General features: G+C 32.3%; 1 protein-coding gene across 6 annotated transcripts; it reads left to right on the top strand.

The window, feature by feature from the left end:
- The first annotated feature begins 1,160 nt into the window (after nucleotides 1-1,160).
- LOC106663332 (hippocampus abundant transcript 1 protein) lies at nucleotides 1,161-16,183 on the top strand. 6 transcript variants are annotated; one of them, XM_024228514.1, is made up of 16 exons: nucleotides 1,161-1,614; nucleotides 6,942-7,037; nucleotides 7,630-7,692; nucleotides 7,766-7,893; nucleotides 7,954-8,068; nucleotides 8,129-8,347; nucleotides 8,433-8,546; nucleotides 8,614-8,795; nucleotides 10,457-10,554; nucleotides 10,629-10,795; nucleotides 11,002-11,028; nucleotides 11,183-11,309; nucleotides 11,382-11,487; nucleotides 14,535-15,749; nucleotides 15,806-16,034; nucleotides 16,131-16,183. In XM_024228514.1, the coding sequence occupies exons 1-13, from the start codon at nucleotides 1,534-1,536 to the stop codon at nucleotides 11,477-11,479; spliced, it is 1,515 nt and encodes a 504-aa protein (XP_024084282.1). In that variant the 5' UTR covers nucleotides 1,161-1,533; the 3' UTR covers nucleotides 11,480-11,487; nucleotides 14,535-15,749; nucleotides 15,806-16,034; nucleotides 16,131-16,183. The 6 variants fall into 6 exon arrangements, with proteins under 6 accessions (XP_024084282.1, XP_024084283.1, XP_014243617.1 ...); XM_024228515.1 differs by lacking the exon at nucleotides 14,535-15,749; XM_024228518.1 differs by lacking the exon at nucleotides 11,002-11,028 and having other exon boundaries at nucleotides 1,534-1,614; nucleotides 14,710-15,749.
- The last annotated feature ends 3,631 nt before the right edge of the window (nucleotides 16,184-19,814 follow it).

Genomic DNA, 19,814 nt, shown 5'->3' with positions numbered 1-19,814 from the left:
AAAATAGCATATAAACAACTGAAAGAAAAATAGAACAAGAAAAGTCAAAAATGGAAACAATAAAGAATCTAAAACAAATAAGAACAACAAAACAGTAAAACACATAAAAGGCTAAGATAAAATAGAAAATCAAAGGATGAGTAAAAATGGAGAGGAGGGAGAGAGAGAGAGAAAAGCAGAAGAGAAAGAAAAGAAGAAATAGAGAGAAAAGGAGAGAGAGAGAGAGAGAGAAATGAAGAGAGACAAAGAAAAGAAGAGAGACAAAGAAATGGCGAGAGAGAAGGAAAAGAAAAGAGAGAGAGAAAAGAAAAGAAGAGAGAAACAAAGTGAGGGAAAGAAAATAAGAGAGAAAGAGAGAGAGAGAGAGAGAGAGAGAGAGAGAGAGAGAGAGAGAGAAAGAGAGAGAGAGTGAGAAAGAGTGAGAGAGAGGGATTGGAGCGAGATAAAGAGAGAGAAAGAAAAGGAGAGAGAGAGAGAAAATTAGAAAGAGAGAGATTGAGAGGCGGTGTGAAAGAGATGAATAAAAAACACAAAAATGAAAAACAGAAATTACAACACAATGCCCCAAAAATTTTTTAATTCAAATAGAATAGGAAGAAAATGGAAAGTATAAGAAGGGCAAAAAAATACAATATGAAAAGGAATACATTTAAATAAACAGACAAAAAAAAAGATAGAGAAAAAATGAATAAAAAACCCACTAAAATGTGTACAATTTTTTATAAATTAAACAGTGTGCGATTGGATTTTAAAGAATAACTGTAATAATCAATAGATTATGGACAGCTCATAGTGCAAAATGAATATGATGGAAAATAAGAGAAAATATCGTTTAGAAAAAGTTTAAACAAGAAAGGACCAAGATGTGAGCCTTGAGAAACTCCACATTGGACAAGATATTTTTTTGGAGTATAAAGTTTATGTTAATTAAGTTATGTAAGAACAAAACTATTTCGTTAGATTATTCGAGAATGTTAAATGATCTTTTTTCAAGATTTTAAGTTAATAACCGTTAAATGCAGGGATGGGAGTGAGTCAGCTGAAATTGCTTGGCAATCATCAAAATGATGAAATCATGTGTCTTTGGTTCCCTCGTAAATCGTAGATCTGTGTTACCAAGATCAGCTGTTTCGATTCTTTTTTTTCTCAAGTCCATTTTTTCTTGATTTTAGTTTGTAAAAACATATTTAAAAGGCGATTTATGTTGGAAGAAAATTTGATTTTATTCGGTCGGGACAAAAGAAAAGAAAAATTTGTTCTGGGCCTCGAACTCCGCTCGGCGAGGAACGGCGACGAGATCGACTTGGCAGGGATGCGATTGATTGTCGGGCAATTTGTGTTGAAGTTTTTTAGTCGTCTCTGAAAAGTCTCTCGTATTCGGCCAGGAAAGGGACGTCGGCCCGTTCTTTATTCGTCTCTTGTTTAAACCGTCTACGCGACGAAGGGCTCCTTCCTGCAGGGATGCCGTCCTTCCAATACCCGCTCTGAGGACTCGTAAAATTAAGAAAAAATTAATTTTCATGGATAATCAAAATGCCGACGAAGGCGATTAAGAAAGGTACTGGGATGATAATTCGTAACAGGAAGCCCATTCTTAAGGACAGCGTTATGACGGTAATTAAATTCATTACATATCCTTTTTAACTTACTCAAAACTTTTTTAAATTTTTTTCCACTTATTAGCAATAAAAAAAAAATCACAACTTTTTGTGATAACGTCCCTAATATTCGTCTAAATTAATACATTATGGCTTATTTAGAAGATTAATCATCAATCACAATTTATGAATGGCTACGTTTCACTACTATGTCATAATCATTGACATTTTTTTATATTACACCTTAATATCAATAATATTTCCATTGCAATAAAATACATACTCAGTAATACAAGAATGGGAAAAATAGGCCACCGCTAAAGGCAAAATCGTACTGGTATGCTGAAGCTCGAAACCCGACAAGGGTACGGTGTTGCAGTTGAAACCTTACCTAGGTGTGTGCTGGTCAGGGATGAAGGGGTGGGCTAATGGATAAGGAGAGGGGAAAAAAGAAAAATGTATGTAAACGAAATAAATAAACGTTGAGTGCTAGGCTCCTTTTGTTGTACGAGGAAAAACAAAGCAGGACGCGACAAAACTAATAATAATGATGATTATTCAGAAATTGTGAGATGCGGTCTGGTGTGATGTAGGTTTCAGAAAAACATTTTCTTTATCGTGCCAACGTTTCGATCTTTATTGAGATCATCATCAGGGCCTGGGATTTACAAACATTGTTTAAATTTATTTTTTATATTCAATCAAAGTATTTCTAATCACTCAAAGTGTTTTTTTCTGTGTAATTGTGTCATTCTTGCGTGTCATGTTGAGACACTGGCACTCAACATGACACGCAAGAATGGCACAATTACACAGAAAACAAAACGAGTAGAAATATTTTGATTGAATATTTTTAAAAAAATGTATTTTGCATTGTATAAATTCACTTTTTTCCACATCCTACATGTATTTGTTAAATTTAAACAATATTTGTAAATCCCAGGCCCTGAAGATGATCTCAATAAAGATCGAAACGTTGACACGATAAAGAAAATGTTTTTCTGAAACCTACATCACACCAGACTGCATCTCACGATTTTTGAATAATCATCGACTAACGGTCACTAATCACCACACACACTAATAATAATGTAATGCGGTTTGGGTTGGTAGGAGCTTGTTTTAAGGAGGAAAGGAAATAATGATTATTTGCAGGTCGTAAGATGGTGTCTGGTGTGATGTAGTTGTCAGAAAAACAGTTTCTTTATCATGGCAACGTTTCGATCTTTGTTGAGATCGTCTTCAGGGCCTGGGATTTATAAACATTGTTTAAATTATACAAATACATGTAGGATGTGAAAAAATGAATTTGTACCATTGTATACGTTCATTTTTTCACGTCCTACATGTATTTGCAGCAGATTCTTTTGTAAAAATGGGAGCTGGAGTCTCTGTGATGAACTCAAAGACAGAACTGACACTTTACTTAGGTAAATATGCTACAGTTTTCCAGTCTGAAATCATAGCGATTGAACAATGTGCCAGAGAAATAAAATGGCTCGGAATACATTCCCAGAAGTTAGCCGAGGCGAAGCCATAGTGTTTGGTACTGCAAAGAGGCCCTAACGGAAGTCAGTGACACACCCTGATATGGGTCCCTGGGCACTTGGGGCATAGAGGCAATGAAAAGGTTGACATGCTGGCCAAAAAGGGGGCCAACATGGACTCTGGGTCCGAAACCCTATTGTGGTTTAGCATCCTGCTATTAAAGAGGATACATCTTAAAATGGATCTTCAATGAAACCAAACCCTGGTGGAACAATACCACAGGCATGAGGAATGCAAAGAGATTCATAGTATGACCATATGCAAAACTTAGAAAAGAATTACTGAAAAGCAACCGCAACCGAACCAGAATTCTGGTTGGACTCCTGACCGGGCACTGCCATTTAAGAAAGCACTGGATAGGAGTACAGACAGAAGAAACACTGCAGATACTGCCTGGAAGAGGAGGAAACCACAGAACACATTCTGTTTCTGTGCAGGTTTATATAGGTGAAGGTTCTTGCAACTAGGACAAGAAAAACCACAAGCAAGGTCCTACACTAAAGAGCCGCTGGCAAAGCTATGGAGGTTGATTAATAACCTGAACCTGGCCAGTGAGTGGTAAATAACGGGGGAGCACGATAGATCTATATAGGTCGAGGTGCAGGCCTTGTGACCGCCTCTTTTATCCCTATACGTATCATAGAAGTCAAATAATTGTAAAAAGTACAAGAGTTAATATTTGACAACATATAGAAATATGTTGTATTTAGTGACTGTTAATTAATGATTATTTGGAGATTGTGAGATAGGGTCTGGTGTGACAGGTTTAGAAAACTTCACAGAAAACACACTTTGAGCCCTGAAGATGATCACACTAAAGATCGAAATGTTGGCACATTAAAGAAAATGTTTTTCTAAACCTACGCCACACCAGACTGCATCTCACGATCTCCAAATAATATATATATATTNTATATATATATATCCTTCAGTCTCTTTATTCTCTATTTACAAAAATCAATGATCGTTTAATAGGACCCAGAACGATCACTCCTCAAGTGAAGTGAAATTTTTCCTGTAATTTGATCTTTACTGATCACTTCAGTCTGCCTATACTTGCTGGGTGGTCGGTTGGTCTATCAGACTCGGCATTCACCATGTCTTTAGTCAGCCCTAATATGATGGATAACGACCAAATTGCTTGTATAGAAATTGTGAGAATTCCTCCTGTTGTCTGCAGGGTGATGAACCTATAATTGGATCATTAGCATTTGTGACCTTTTTTTAAATTAATTAATATTTTTGTAAAAGATTGTTTACTCACAAATTTGTTGTTTTACATCTATCCGGATTTCTAGCTTAAAGCTCTTCATCAGGTTGCGTTCAATCTGATGATGAGCTTTATGCCTGAAATTCAGATAGTTAAACAACAGATTTGTGAGTAAACAATCTTTTACAAAAAGTGAATCTACGTACTCACCCCACCTTTATCATTCCTTTTAATTTGTGTTTCAGCATTTCACCATCTTCAGTATTGGCAAATTTTCCTAGCAGTCTGAGCTTTGGGTTTCCCTTTACTATTAAATTAGTAAAATACCTTGTAAAAAGAAAATCTTGACTGAAACTGATAAATAATAAAAACATCGAAATTTTTCAGTGTTTGAGCAATAATGATTAAAATAAAATAAACTTGAAAAATGGCAAAAAGGAGGGGAAATTCAAAAGGTGGGGTTGAGATGGGAAGTTAGTGTCCGATTGGATCGAGGTCACGATAGCTCAAGAGGTAGAGCAGCGGCGTATCTAACCGAAGATCGTGGGTTTGAATCCCGCTCGTGCCATTGACTTTTTTATCTCAACTAAAAACCTTAATTAATTGTAATTAAAATAAACATTTCTTCAAAAAGACAAGAGGGGTAAAATCAAAATATTGAAAGCTTTCGTATGTGACGTTCCCTCACAGCCATATAAAGATGTTTTTACAGTTCTGCTTTTAGCCTTTTGACTTGAATAATATAATCACATTATAGAAAGAAGTAAATAAACTGATAAAATACCTGGAAGTATTTTCAAAATTAAAGATTTAATTTAGGCGTGATCAATAAATTAATAAAATTGTCAATGATCACAGCACAGAGCTCTAAAATAGTCTTTATTTAAGTAGTAAATGTGTTTTTATTCATGAAATAAGCCAATTTTTTTAAAAGAAGTCTTGGCTAAGTAACTAGAAAAGAGAAAAGTAAAATATAAATATTTTGATTTTCCTTTCTTTTTGGGCTCGTACAGAGTTGTTTACAACACTCACAATAATAATGAATGGCCTATCTTTTACTATATATTATGAAGTAAATGAATACAGAATGCTCAGGAATTTTTCATACAAAGATGATTCAATTATAAGGTGTGGTAAATAAATAAAAATGGGAAAAAGAATAGTAAAAAAAAAAAAAAAAAAAAATAGAAATGATTATGACACATGTACATGTTCTATCCACACAAATGAAAACCAGGAAGGAAAATAAAATTATAAACATTGTGATCTGTTTGGCTCTTTATCTTTTCTGGTTTCTATTTGCGTGGACAGTTGTTAATTAATTTTTTTTGTCTTATTTGTAAGAGATTTCAACACCCACACTTTTATATACTTGGTTTCCATATTTTGGCCATTTTAATATATACACAAATTTTTTTATGTACAATATACAACAAAACTTGTTTATTTCAGTGATACACATATCTCCTCTCTTAACAAACAATTTTTGCATTCCCTGGCAAAAAAAGATTCAATTTCTATACATTTTAAACCCCTCTGTAAAGGAACCCCTCCGTACAGGTCGCAGACTTTGCCAATAGAATCAGTCCACATCAGAATAATTTACCCCCTTAGAATGGACGTAAACTGTAAATATGTACATATTTTGTTTTCTCTATGACTTGGAAAAAAAATCATTTCTGTTTATGAGATTCTGAATAGCCTGAAACATTAAATTGTAAAGTTCCTGTATATAAAACAAAAAAACAATTACACAAAATGCACTTGGGTATATTTTAAAAAATATAAAACATGTAATTTCACATCAATCAACAATATTTTACTATTTTATCAATTAAAAAACTCATTAGAAATCATTCAAAATGAACCTTCTATGGCAATGCTTTGTTGGTTTTTCCTCAATTTCCAATAGTTAATATTATCGACTAATCATGATGCTTGTCTCAAGACTGTCGATAATTTTCACTCTGTACAGTTCATTCAACCTTTTTCTCCGGGGTTATTGGCTGTTTCATTTAGATGTGCTATTAAAAATTGTCGACTCCAAGCTTATTTTAAAAGCAGGATGCATTTATTGGCTCATAGCGAGTTTTATCAGTTGAACCTCATAATGAACTGTCAATGCAACATGAATTTACAGTTCGTTCTTTTTTTCGTTGATAAAAGTGCAATTAATAAATTTCAAATTAAGTTAAAAACAAAACATAGAAACAGACACTAGCTTAATATTAAATCAAATAATTTGACAAACGAATAGTTATTTATTATTCATAAGGTGAATGATATAAATATAATAGAAATGTCTTAATTTTTCTCAGTTTAATTTATATTTTTCTGACATTAATCTTTTGCATGCTTAAACAGTGACATTGTAATTAAATTGTATTTTAAAGTTGGCGACAAAAGGTGGTTGAAATTTTGCTTAATTTTTCACAATAAACTTAAGTTGATAATATTCCCCTACATCATACACAAATTTGGTGTTTATTTAGTTTGCATCAAGGGTTCATAGAATGAAAATTTTTGAACCGTGACTCATATGTGAATGTAACTAATATTAAAAATTTTATTTTTATTTTTTTTAGAATTCGGGAGTCGGAGAGCCCAGCGTATACCACGCCTTGGTGGTTATATTCCTTGAGTTTTTCGCATGGGGCTTACTGACAATGCCTTTAATTGAAGTAAGTATTTAATTGATTTCTGTTAACCACCAAATAAAGTTTATTCAGTCACAGGAGGAGTTTAAATTTTATTTTCTTTCTTTGTTAATTATTCATAATGATCAAAATAGGCTCACATTTTCCCTCTTTGAATTGAATTATGCAAAAAATTCATTTCCATAATTTAATTTTTATAAGATAACAACCAAATTTCACAAATATATTGAGCCAAATCAAATTTAAAAATATTTATATTAGCCTTGTCTATTAATCAAAAAGTCTCTCACCAGGCATATTCTTATATTTCTATCGATACATTAGGAAGGGTTTCCTTCAAGCAGAGCTATTAATAGAACAATGATAGCCAATTTAGCAGTATTATGTAAAACAATTTACTGCACCCCTTCCCCCCCCATGACTACGCTAGATCGGTTTTGTTTATTTATAGCCAAATATGGAACAATTTCATTCATCAGTGGCGATGAAGTTCACTAAATAGTCCTTGGCCTCCTAATTGATACAATTTATATTTCCTATCTGCTAAATTTAAACCTACAATTTAAAAATTCCAACTCATATTTTATATTTATGTCGTATTTGAAACATTTTTCAGACTCTCAACACAACCTTTCCAGGGCATACATTTTTAATGAATGGGCTGATTATGGGCATAAAGGTATTTTCACATTTTCAGAACAATTTATAAAACCCTGGGGTATGTTTTCACGATACAACTGTCTTTTGCACAGGGAATTCTGTCATTTTTGAGCGCTCCTTTGATCGGCGCACTGTCGGATGTTTGGGGAAGGAAGTTTTTTCTTTTAATAACTGTATTCTTCACTTGCGCTCCAATTCCGTTAATGACTATCAACACTTGGTATGTTTTAACATCAACCAATTTTGATGGGTGTTACTGACCATTTTTTTTTTTTTTTAGGTGGTTTTTTGCAATGATCAGCATCTCCGGGGTATTCGCTGTAACGTTCTCCGTTGTTTTTGCCTATGTAGCAGACGTTACTGAAGAGCATGAAAGAAGCCTCGCATATGGATTGGTATATAATGTTATTTATTATTACAAGATTAACTTTTAAATTTATTAATTTTTTTTTTAGGTTTCTGCTACTTTTGCTGCAAGCATGGTTATCAGCCCTGCGCTAGGTGCTTACATCATGCGCATATACAGTGAAAGTGTCGTCGTTGCACTTGCAACCGCAATTGCGCTGTTAGATGTATTCTTTATTCTTGTCGCAGTACCTGAAAGCCTGCCTGAAAAAGTCCGGCCATCATCATGGGGTGCTCCGATTTCATGGGAACAAGCTGATCCATTTGCTGTACGTATTCCATATTGATTTAAAAAAAAAAACAACTAGCAAATAGTTATTTCAAAGGTACATGTTTTATTTATTTGATTTTCAGGCTCTTCGAAAGGTTGGTAAAGACAGGACCGTTCTCATGTTGTGCGTGACGGTTTTTCTGTCATATTTACCAGAAGCAGGACAATACTCGTGTATTTTTATGTACCTTAAACTTGTAAGTTCAGTTATGAATAAATAATCATTTTCCAATGAGTTTTGTAATAATTATAAATCATTCATAGGTGATGAAATTCAGCGATGTTATGGTTGCTGTATTTATAGCCATTGTCGGGATTTTATCTGTTATGGCTCAACTCGTCTTAGGCATTCTTATGAGGTCTCTCGGAAGTAAACATACAATAATGCTCGGCCTATTGTTTGAATTGCTCCAGTTGATGTGGTACGGCTTTGGATCTCAAAATTGGTAAGTTTCATACGATTAATAAAAGTCTGATATTACATTTGATTATAAAATTGTCATACATCAAATTATTTTATTTATTCATAAAGACTTAAAGTATGACTAAATAATGACTAAAAGTACTCAAAATTAGCAGACCAGAACCATCATTTTTCCACATATCCTTCACATCTGTTTTGTTTCCTTTTTGTATTGCCAGTCATTCTTTGGCTTGGAGCAAAGCAGGCAGAACCACATGAAAACAATAAATTCATATACGTAAAGTTCAAAAGTGGTGGCTACAGGGCTACTCAGAAATGAAGGCTGATGGTAAAATGTTTTTAAAGGGAAGAGTGGGTCTCCTATCATGAGACTAATTTTTCAATTCAACCACTGCTGCATAAAAAATAATAAATCAAAATAAAATTTAATTGTATATATGTATATAATATGGGTTTAAAATAGGAGTATAATCGATTGATTATAAAATGAACAAACACAACAAAGACAATAATTAATTACAATTAATTAAGGTTTTTAGTTGAGATAAAAAAGTCAATGGCACGAGCGGGATGAACCCACGATCATCGGCTAGATATGCCGCTGCTCTACCACTTGAGCTATTGTGACCTTGATCCAATCGGACACTAACTTCCCATCTTAACCCCACCTTTTGAATTTTCCCTCCTTTTTGCCAATTTTCAAATGTCATGTAATCGGATTGGATTCTTGACGACAAATGAAATGGCCACGGAGAGCTTTAGTGAAGTATACTTCATTTTTAATCATTAAATTCACTAATCTCGTGGTCCGCTTGACCAATTAATATATTACAATTAATTAGTGTTTTTAGTTAAGATAAAAAAGTCAATGGCATGAGCGGGATTCGGTCCGAGTGGATTGAGGTCACGATAACTCAAGTGGTAGAGCAAGCGGCATATCTAGCCAAAGATCGTGGGTTCGAATCCCGCTCGTGCCATTGACTTTTTTATCTCAACTAAAAATCTTAATTAATTGTAATATATTAATTGGTCATGTGGACCACGAAATTAGTGGATTTATTGACATTAATTAATTTTATTAAATACAGACATTGTATAGTTATTTTTCAACTTTTTTCCAGTTTTTGAGATTTTTTGGAAGGTGCACTGCACAAAAACCCTTTAAAAAAATGTGTCATGTTTAGTGTCTGCTAATGAATGATTATTTGGAGATCACCAGAACGCTTCTCACAATTTCCAAATAACCGTTGAATAAAAATGATATGTTAAATGATAGGTTTACACTTTTTTCGTGTTTTGAAATTTTTATTTCATGTTTTGAAGGTTTTTACGGCATGAAAATCCGGTCTTTAATGATCACCTAATCCAAAACAATTCTAATAATAGATTCTTTTTAACGGCTCCATAGCAACAACTGAGATAATTAATATTAAAAAATGGTACAAATAAAAATTGAAAAAGAGATTCCGGTGTGTTTAAAATTATTTAGTTTGGTAATCCTTGGTCTCTTAGACATACGAGGCAGACCAGGATGATTAGTAACAACCAAAGTAACAATGAAAATAAAATTTGTAACGATTTGTTTAACAATTTTTTGTTATAATTGCATTATTTTGATTATTGATTATTAATATACTAGCTAATAATTAAGTCATAACCTCTATATTAAATATGATTTTTTAGGATGATGTGGGCAGCTGGATTATTAGCGTCGATTTCAAGTATTACATATCCTGCCATTAGCGCTTTTGTCTCGATGCACTCAGATGCGGATAAACAAGGTAAAAAGTTTCTTCTCTTCTAAAGTGTATTTATATTTGCGTATTCTGATTTATATTCAATGATATCGTTTCAGGGCTGGTCCAAGGTATGGTTACAGGGATGAGAGGATTATGCACTGGCCTCGGTCCGGCTATGTTCGGAATCATATTCTACCTTTTTCATGTCGATCTCAATTATAACACATTGAAACATGATAACAATACTTCAGGCCAACATATAGATGTTACTCCAACATTGCAGGTGAAAATCTTAAATCTGAAACCTTTTGTTTATCTGTTTTTTTACGTACACTTGTAAGTATAAAAGTTGTATAAGGTTTTGTATATTATAAACAAAAAGTTTTGAAAGTCAATTAAGGAAAGGTAACGAGTGATAGTATGAAAGGAGTTGTTTTTATTGTTTTGTTTCTTCTTATACATATTATTATTTTTTGACATGGCTAACAGGAACCAGTTTGGAACGTTATTCAACAGGTACAATGAACTAAATTTATCATTAACCTGTTCTCCATAGCTTTCCCAATGACTTATTCAAAGTGAAAACATGAGTATAAACATGCTTAATGTTTATAATAGCTTGTACTCTCCTATATTTTGTTTGTCGATACCTGAGTTTTGTCCTTTTCAGTTGGTTCCAGGACCTCCATTTGTGTTTGGAGCTTTTCTAGTCATATGTGCTCTTCTTGTAGCTGCTTTTATACCTGAGAGTACAAGTCAAGCTCTCACTTTAAGGCCAACAACAAGGAGACAGTCAGGTGTGTTTTCAATATGTGTAAATTTATGCTTAACAATTTTTATGTGTCTATACTAATTTTTGATGGTTACAGGATTATCAATGGAAGTGCATTATGAGATGGAAAGGTCTAAAAAGCACGACGGCCTCAGTCCCCTGTCTCCTCTTGTCGACAATTCTGCCCTCTTATAAATAATTAGGTAAGTTCCAAAACTACTTTTAATTTAAATATACGGTCGCCATCAAATAGTCCACAACTTCCTAGAATTTTGACATTCACTAAAAAATTGACTCAAGTATTAGCGATGTACATTCATATTAATTAGATTAATGCCTTGTTTTAATTTTTTAAAATTAAAGATGTGTGACACTTTTTCTATTTGTACATGGCATTGGTTGTGATTGAAATTATTCTAGTTTATCCTATTTATTTTGTATCATGGAAAATGTTACTTTGTTAACAATAGCACAAAAAATACATTTTTTTTTTCAATCCCACCCAACTAAGGTTGTTTTGAATTGTTGAATGGATTCAACAAAAAACTTGAATTATTGGAAACCAAAGCTAGCTAATTGTAAATATATTATTAGTTGCTATTAAGGTTATAAAATTAGATTTTCACTGCCTAGTCTCAGCTTTTCTTTAGGCACTTCCAATAAAAATTGTATACCCAAAAACTTAGTAACCAAAGCTTTAAAAGGGGACACAAATTTTTTCACAAGTGAATCGGAGGATTTTTTGACACTCGATGGAATGCAACCATGGAAATTTTGGTGGACCTTTTAATATGAATTGTTTGGAAGGTGTCAATATTCATCAATTTTGGCGCTTCATCTTTCCTTTACAAAAAAAAAGGTAAAAAAAAGGATTCAATTTCTTCATATTGAAAAACTTTATATAATTGTTTTGTTTTGTAACACTTTATTACTTATTGTCAAAAATAAGTTAAGGATAAATAATAATTTATTGCTAGAGTTTAAAAGCAATAACTAATTTGTGATAAAGGAAAAATATAATTGAGTTTTATTAACACTTGTAATTGTTTAAAAAAAATTAAAATCCTCTGGTTCACTATAATTCTATTTGCTATACTAAAGAGTACAATGAAAGTTTTCAAATGGGAGTGCTTTATCGAAATTTTTGGATTAGACTTTAAAACGGGCTATGAAATAAAATATTGCAAAATGTTGGTAATAAAAGAGGCTCAGCTGGATTTGTTGAGCTGTAGTGATATTTGCTTTTCCTTGGGCATTATTTTAACCAAGAAATTAGGAAGAAACGGTGTTGATCACGATAATTAATAAGTAATTATGGTAATGTAATGCTTTAGTTTAAAAAAAAAATAAAAAAAAAAAAAATAAAGTAAAATAAAAATAAAGAGTATGTATGTAACTTCCAGAACTGTTCTGAGATTTGTCACTTTTCGAGAGAAAAAAATGTTGCTCTTTTATTTTATTTTAACTCCTGTGATTTTTGTTTGTGCAGTAAATGAAACTACAGTAATTTTAAAGTCAGGTTTGTCTATAAATCAGGTTTCTTCTGTGAATAAAATATGATAAAACTTATTCCATTTAATGTATTTATACTTTATATGTTATAATGCTGCCAGTGTGATATTGTCTGGATAAACGTACAAGGACAGTTCACTCTTCTTCTTAAATGTACTTTTCCATTAGAAAAAAAAAAGAAGGAACTTTGTTCTGTCTTATACATCTCATATAAGTGTACTAAGAGAATTGCGTTGAATCAAAGATTTATAGGCTAGCATCAGGTTCATTCATTCCTGGCCATTTTTTTTTCTCTCTGCCTATCAGCATTAGCGAAGCAATTTTGATAAGATTTTTTTACAATGTTTCACTCACTGCACAAAATAAGCAACTGAACAGACAAAATGTAATTACTTTTCTGAACACTTATTTCACTGTTAAACAAGAAATTTATCGTAAGAAATTTGTTTAAGAAAAGTAGTTTTTTTCTGACATTCCTGTAAATATTTTTATCCCCATCTGTGAAAGAGATTGTGAAATATTTCTCTTAATTTGTAAATACATAGTTGTTAAATTCAAAGTATTATGACTTTTTCTTGTTTGATTTTTTTTTTAAATAAAATTTTCCTTCAGTTTACGAATGTAGAATTTTAAAAATATTATTACCAAATACAATTATAAAAAATATAAAAGTTGTATCAATTTGTGTAATTGTATTAATAATTATAAGAAATTGTACAGGTAGCTGATGTGGTTTAGAAATGGGATTTGTTATGAGATGGAAGCGAGGATTTTTCTCATTCACAATTTATACATTGTTGTCTAATATGTTACATTTATTATATTAAATAAGTGTTCACTTATTTTATACACAGGATGAAAAACAATTATACAGTAGATCATCAAATAGTTATGAGCTTTCATGACTAATTTAAACATTGGTGGTGTTTTTCTCATTGTTCCCTGTACGAAAATATCTCAGTGTTCTACTGTTTTTTCTTTTCAATTTTTCCCATGTTTATCTACCGATGACTTCAGTAAGCGGGTACTTAAAAGTTATATTGTAAATAATTGTAAAGTGTTTGTTTGATCTTTGTTGAATTTTTTTTTTAAACTTTCTTGTTAATAGATGTTTGGAAATTGTAAAAAAAAAAAAAAAAGAATCTTTCACAATTTTTTTGTTCCAGTTTATATATATATAGATATCCTTTAAAGATATGTATATATCTTTAAATGAGATCTCTTGTAAATTGACTTTACGTACATAATTGACTTATTAGTCTCAAAGTTCTAAGAGAATTATATATTTTAAGCATTTCAAGATATATTTTAATGAAATTATATTTAAACAATATGATAAATATAAAAACGACCTTGGCCCATCTGGTTGCTGTGTATAAAGTGTGAATGAATACGCTTTTTCTACTAAATTGCTGTTCTAGAGAGAAAAAAAAGGAGCCTCAACATATAATACAATAGGACTATTTTTAAACCTTATCGAATATTAAATGAAACATCAGTACCTACATATATATACATATTTAAATATAGAAAATAGTTTAAACTAATTTTAAGTAAATTATATAACACAAAAAAGAACCTTTAATTTTTTCAAAGAACATTAATTGTAACTATAAAACCAAGTTGTTTGTAATGTATATTTTGATTTAATTAAAAAAACAAACAAAAAACAAGTTGGTAAACAAAAACCGACTATTCTTTATTTTTTGTACCTCCCTCCTTCAGTATGTGTTTATAGGTGGAGCTGAAGGCCATCCCACGTGCTTAGGAACGTTGAAAGAAAAGAAGAAAATTCATTGAAGCAGTACTAGAATTCAGGAAATAGTCTCTACAGATTCATTAATCAGAAAAATATATATATTAACAGCTGAGAGCGATCAATGTTAGTGGGAAAATCTTTGTGTGTGTTCCAGAATGAAGAAGTAGATAAGGGAGTAAAGTTAATCAAGAGATCACACAACCTCATCGGTGCTGTGCTTCCAGCAGATATAAAAGAACAGTTGTCACTGCAATAAAAAATTCATGGAGAATTCGCTGGGCTGAAATAAACAAATCTAGGAGTCTAGAAAGGAAAAGGTCATGTCTGATTGCTCAGAGGTCACAAATGGGTCTTCTTAATGGAGTGAGGCCGTACATGGAATTTGTCACTGTAAAATACTGGGATCAGGTGGCTGTGGTTAGGCCATCCCATCTGACCATGTACCCTGCCTAGTAGTCCTGGGTTCGAATCTCGGCATAGCCTATAGAATTTTAACTGTGAATAATATGGAGAGAATGTATTGTATAGTAGTTTGACACCTCATCCGGGACACCCAATGGACAGTTCGATATTAAGCCCTTTATGACAGGAATTTATCACTGAAAAGCGCATAATGACAAATAGTAAAGAATTGAGTTGAAGTAAGAACTTAGACATTCCACATGACGTATAGGGTACCTTGGGGCATTTATCGCTGATCCACCACCACAGCCATAAATATTTTACACTGTATTTATTATTCCTTTTTATTGGCTTAAATAAAAAGGATAGATGAGAAATAATTCGTACTTGTATCCTTGTACTAAATGATGTAATTTATTAGCATGAATGGTGGGACTTCTTCCCCAATCACCACAAGAAATGACAGTATGAATGCTAACCGGATTAATTTGTTTTTAAATGAATATACTTTCATTATATGTGTAAAGTTTGTCTGTTTATCATATATAAATTTTATCATTGACTGACAAGGCCTAGAAGTTGGCAACATCATAGATTTGAATATAATTGGGCAGCAATATCAGAAAAATGATTCAAAAGGAATACACTGCGAGAAGGAAAATAATAGAATTTCAAAGAATAGTGCTGGCGATGATTATTGTAGTTTGCCAGCCTTAAAACTTCCACACGTATTCTTTGTTTCACCTGCCCTGATAAAATTAACATTTCTGCCCTCTTATTTAATTTAAAATGGTAATCTGTTGTATTCACTGAGTGAATGGATCGATTAACTGAAAATTTTGTATTAGAATTGGCTTGGTCTTAAAAGAAAAGGGAAATCCGAGAAGATACAATTATGGCTATGCCCTGATAGCGTCATTTTGTTTCTCATACATCACTGCATTTTATGCTGACTTGCTATATATATTTATGCTGATTATATATGTGAAGTACCAGTTGATTCGCTTTGAAACCTGCCTACACAAATGGCTGTGAGATTGATCAGTACAATAAAAATATCGCTAATTTGTAAACAAGGTAAAATAATCTCTTTCTTATATTCAAAATAACATTAAGAATATTGAAATCTGTTGTTTTAAATCTCATATATCGCTTAAATGTATCGCTTTTAAGATTGGCACCCTCTTGGGACCTTTACTGTGCGTACTTCCTAGTAAAGAAAAAAATTCAGTACTGATGGTCGTTACATGTTTGACTCAAGGAGTAGAAACTATGGTATGCATCAAATTGAAATAACCATAATAAAATAATTGCTATATTTATTTTTTGCATTGTTTCAATTTATTAAATTTCCTTCTTAATGCAAGAGATATGTTTTAGGTGTGACATGACAATAGAAGGCAAATTACTCCTTGAACTTCAGTGATTAGAAAGGGAAAAATGCAAAATTTTAATAAACCAATACAAAGGTTGGTAAATGAAGTATAAGAAATTAATCTAATTGAAAAAAAAAAAAAAAAATGAAAATCTGCTATTGAAGTTGACAATAAGTTGAAAAATGGATGTTTTACTTTAAAAAAGCAAACTTAATCTCCTTTGTTTGATTTTAATATTAAGATCTTAAGATATTTTGTTTTAGAATGTAGAATTCAAGGTGAAATCACGCTATGATTTAAGATTATTTTATCTTTTACACCTACAAAGAACTGACGAGCTGATCTCTGGATTTTAATTTTTCCTGTGCACTGATTATGCTAATTATTACTTTTACAAAGTAGTGTTATTGCAACCTTTGACAAAAGCAAAGTTAGTTGTTTTCAATCATTTTGATATGGCAGATGGTTGGTTCCCGATCAAGCTACCGTTAATCACCCTGATCAGAATTACATATTTTTGAAGGATCTATACTGTCATATTCTTCAAATATTCATCAACTTGAAGATACCAATGGTTTATTAGAAATATACAAAAGTTTAGAGGTTTCTCATTTTTAGACTTCCGAACACTAGATAAATTTTTTCTGTTCAATCCTAACATTTCTTTTATAGTCCAGGGAATTTTGGGATAATGAGCCCACCTCAAGCAAAAGGTCGGGGATGCAAGTATGTGTAATACATCTAATTAATCACCTCAAAGGCATGTTGGTGGTATAGATTTTTCCATGAGGTGCCTGTTGGTCATATATTTGTGCCCTATACGTAATCCGACTCCTGGAAGTTTGGAAGGATGTTTCCCAAGGTTTAACAGCCTTTTTTTATATTTGGTAATTTGTTGGAAGTGGTTTGTTTCCACTATTTTCCCATGAGTTGAAGGGATTGTTCTCTGCAGCTTTCAATTTGAAGAAAATTGTCCCAAGAATTTTTAAGAATTTTACAACTTTAAAATACAAAAAAAGGTGTAAGCAACAAAGCGTGGATATATAAACTAAGCAGAGCATTAGCATTAGTAGTTAGTATAAGAATAAGAATAATTTATTTACAAATATGTACAGTGTGATATAGATGTTTCAGGCTCGCTCCCTGCCTACATACTTTCGACTAATAAGTTGTACAATTTAAAAAGAACTATTTATTTGTAAAGGAAAAAAAAAAAATTTAAGAGTTGCCTTAAAACAGAATAGGTTTAAAATTCTTATGTTTGTATCTTTTGTATTGTAGTGAACTTAAATTATAGTTTACAATCCTTTTAATATGAAAGTATTTGAAGCATTTCTTGAGAACAATGGAGAGATAATTGGCAATGGTTTTGGTTAAATCATTGATGAATACGTTAAATAAAATAGGTCCCAGAACGGATCCCTGGGGTACCCCAGCTGAAATAGATCTTACTGGTGATACAGCATTACCAGCCACTACATGGAGTTTTCTATTGTCTAAATAGCTTTTTACAAAGTGAACTAGATACTTGGGAAAAGTCACTTGAATTAATTAAAAAAAAAAAAAAAATTTGTATGCAGTACAGTTCAGGGTAAAGTTGTGTTCAACGTCAGTCACCCTAGCTATTTGTGCTATGGTAGACCGATGCCTACGAAAAAAATTCAAACACTGGACAGTGGTATAAATCTATCTTCCCTAAGGTTGGTTCCCAACCTTGATTCACCAGAGAAAGGTTTGAGCAGTTCAGCACTATCACAATAGGCCAACTACGTTCAAACCATCTGTAAAGCATACCTACACATGTTTCGACATGAAGACAGTGACCTGTGTACGTGTGCAACCAAGTTGAAAACGCGAAACATCATATGGTACTGCAAGAAATTTGAAAAGGTAAGAAAGACATTTCCATATGATAGATCAATGCAAAATTGCAATAATTTAAATTTTTTAGTATATACAGAAAACTTCGGCATTTATAGGGCTTTGGTCGATTTTATAAAATAAATGTTGTAGTTTGTGAATGCTGTAAATGACCAATAAAACAATTATTCACACTGTATGAGCACGGCAAAAGAGAATATTAATAACTGGGGCATGAAACAATTCCTTAGGGAGTGGAATTTATCCCTCGGGCACAGGCAATAGAAAGAGTTTGTTAAGGTGATCAAACCAGCAGAATCGAAATGGCTATTCTCTATTTCAAGGAAGGGAATTAGGAGGCTGATAGGTATTCTGATGGGCCACTGCCCACTGAGAAGACACCTCTCCGTAATGGGTATTCTACCAGATCCCTTTTGCCGGTTTTTGCGAAATAAGAGAAGAAACAGCAAGGCACTACCTCGCAGAGTATGATAGGATGCTAGGTCTAGATTTGAAATCTTTGAAGGAGAGGACAACCAAATCACTCCCTGAGATTAAATGGTCTAAAATCTTGGGGTTTGTGAACAGAAAGCTTCAGCATTTATAGGGCTTTGGTTGATTTTATAAAACAAGCTGGTTGTAGTTTGTGAATGCTGTAAATGACCAATAAAACAATTATTCACATGGATGAGGACAATAGGTCAATGCAAAAAAAAAAAATTGTTTACGAAAGCCATATTGTTTATTTGAAACAATAATATTTTCTATGACTATTCAGAAATCGTGAGTTGCGGTCTGGTGTGATGTAGGTTTCAGAAAAACATTTTCTTTATGGCAACTTCAGCGTTATAGGGCTTTGATCGATTTTATAAAACAAACTGGGTGTAGTTTGTGAATGCTGTAAATGACCAATAAAACAATTATTCACATGGTTGAGGTCAATAGGTCAACACACAAAAAAAAAAAAAAATTTCAAATAAACAATAATATTTTCTGATTATTCAGAAATCGTGAGATGCGGTCTGGTGTGATGTAGGTTTCAGAAAAACATTTTCTTTATTGTGCCAACATTTCGATTTTTACTGAGATCATCTTCAGTGCCTGGGATTTACAAACATTGTTTAAATTCAAAAAATACATGTAGGATGTGGAAAAAATAAATGTATACAATGCTAGAAAATTTTATATTCAATCAAAGTATTTCTACTCAGTGTTGTTTTCTGCGTAATTGTGCCATTCTTGCGTGTCGTGTCACTGGCACTCAACACGTCACGCAAGAATGGTACAATTACGCAGAAAACGAACACTGTGTGTGAGTAGTAATACTTTGATACTTTCCTCCTGTGTAAACACATATTAAAAGTATTGTAAACTATAATTTAAGCTTTTTAAAATTTGGAAAGGTAAAAAAGACTCTTTCCCGTATGATAGATCAATGCAAAATTGCAGTAATTAAATTTTTTTAATATATATACAGAAAACTTCATCGTTTATAGGGCTTTGATCGATTTTATAAAACAAACTGGTTGTAGTTTGTGAGTGCTGTAAATGACCAATAAAACAATTATTCACATGGTTGAGGACAATAGGTCAATGCAAAAAAAAGATCTATGAAAGCCAT

This window comes from Cimex lectularius, unplaced genomic scaffold, assembly GCF_000648675.2.
Source record: "Cimex lectularius strain Harlan isolate CLEC.00 unplaced genomic scaffold, Clec_2.1 scaffold220, whole genome shotgun sequence".
Taxonomy (NCBI): domain Eukaryota; kingdom Metazoa; phylum Arthropoda; class Insecta; order Hemiptera; family Cimicidae; genus Cimex; species Cimex lectularius.
Note: the sequence above shows the minus strand (reverse complement) of the source record. Positions and strands in the feature narration are given on the sequence as shown.

What these genes read in the sequence shown, in the direction of transcription:
- LOC106663332 (XM_024228515.1), top strand. Translation starts at nt 1,534, where the DNA reads ATGCCGACGAAGGCGATTAAGAAAGGTACTGGGATGATAATTCGTAAC. An exon ending in GAAGCCTCGCATATGGATTG is followed by an intron (nt 8,069 to 8,128) that starts GTATATAATGTT and finishes TTTTTTTTTTAG; the next exon opens with GTTTCTGCTACTTTTGCTGC. An exon ending in GGCTTTGGATCTCAAAATTG is followed by an intron (nt 8,796 to 10,456) that starts GTAAGTTTCATA and finishes ATGATTTTTTAG; the next exon opens with GATGATGTGGGCAGCTGGAT.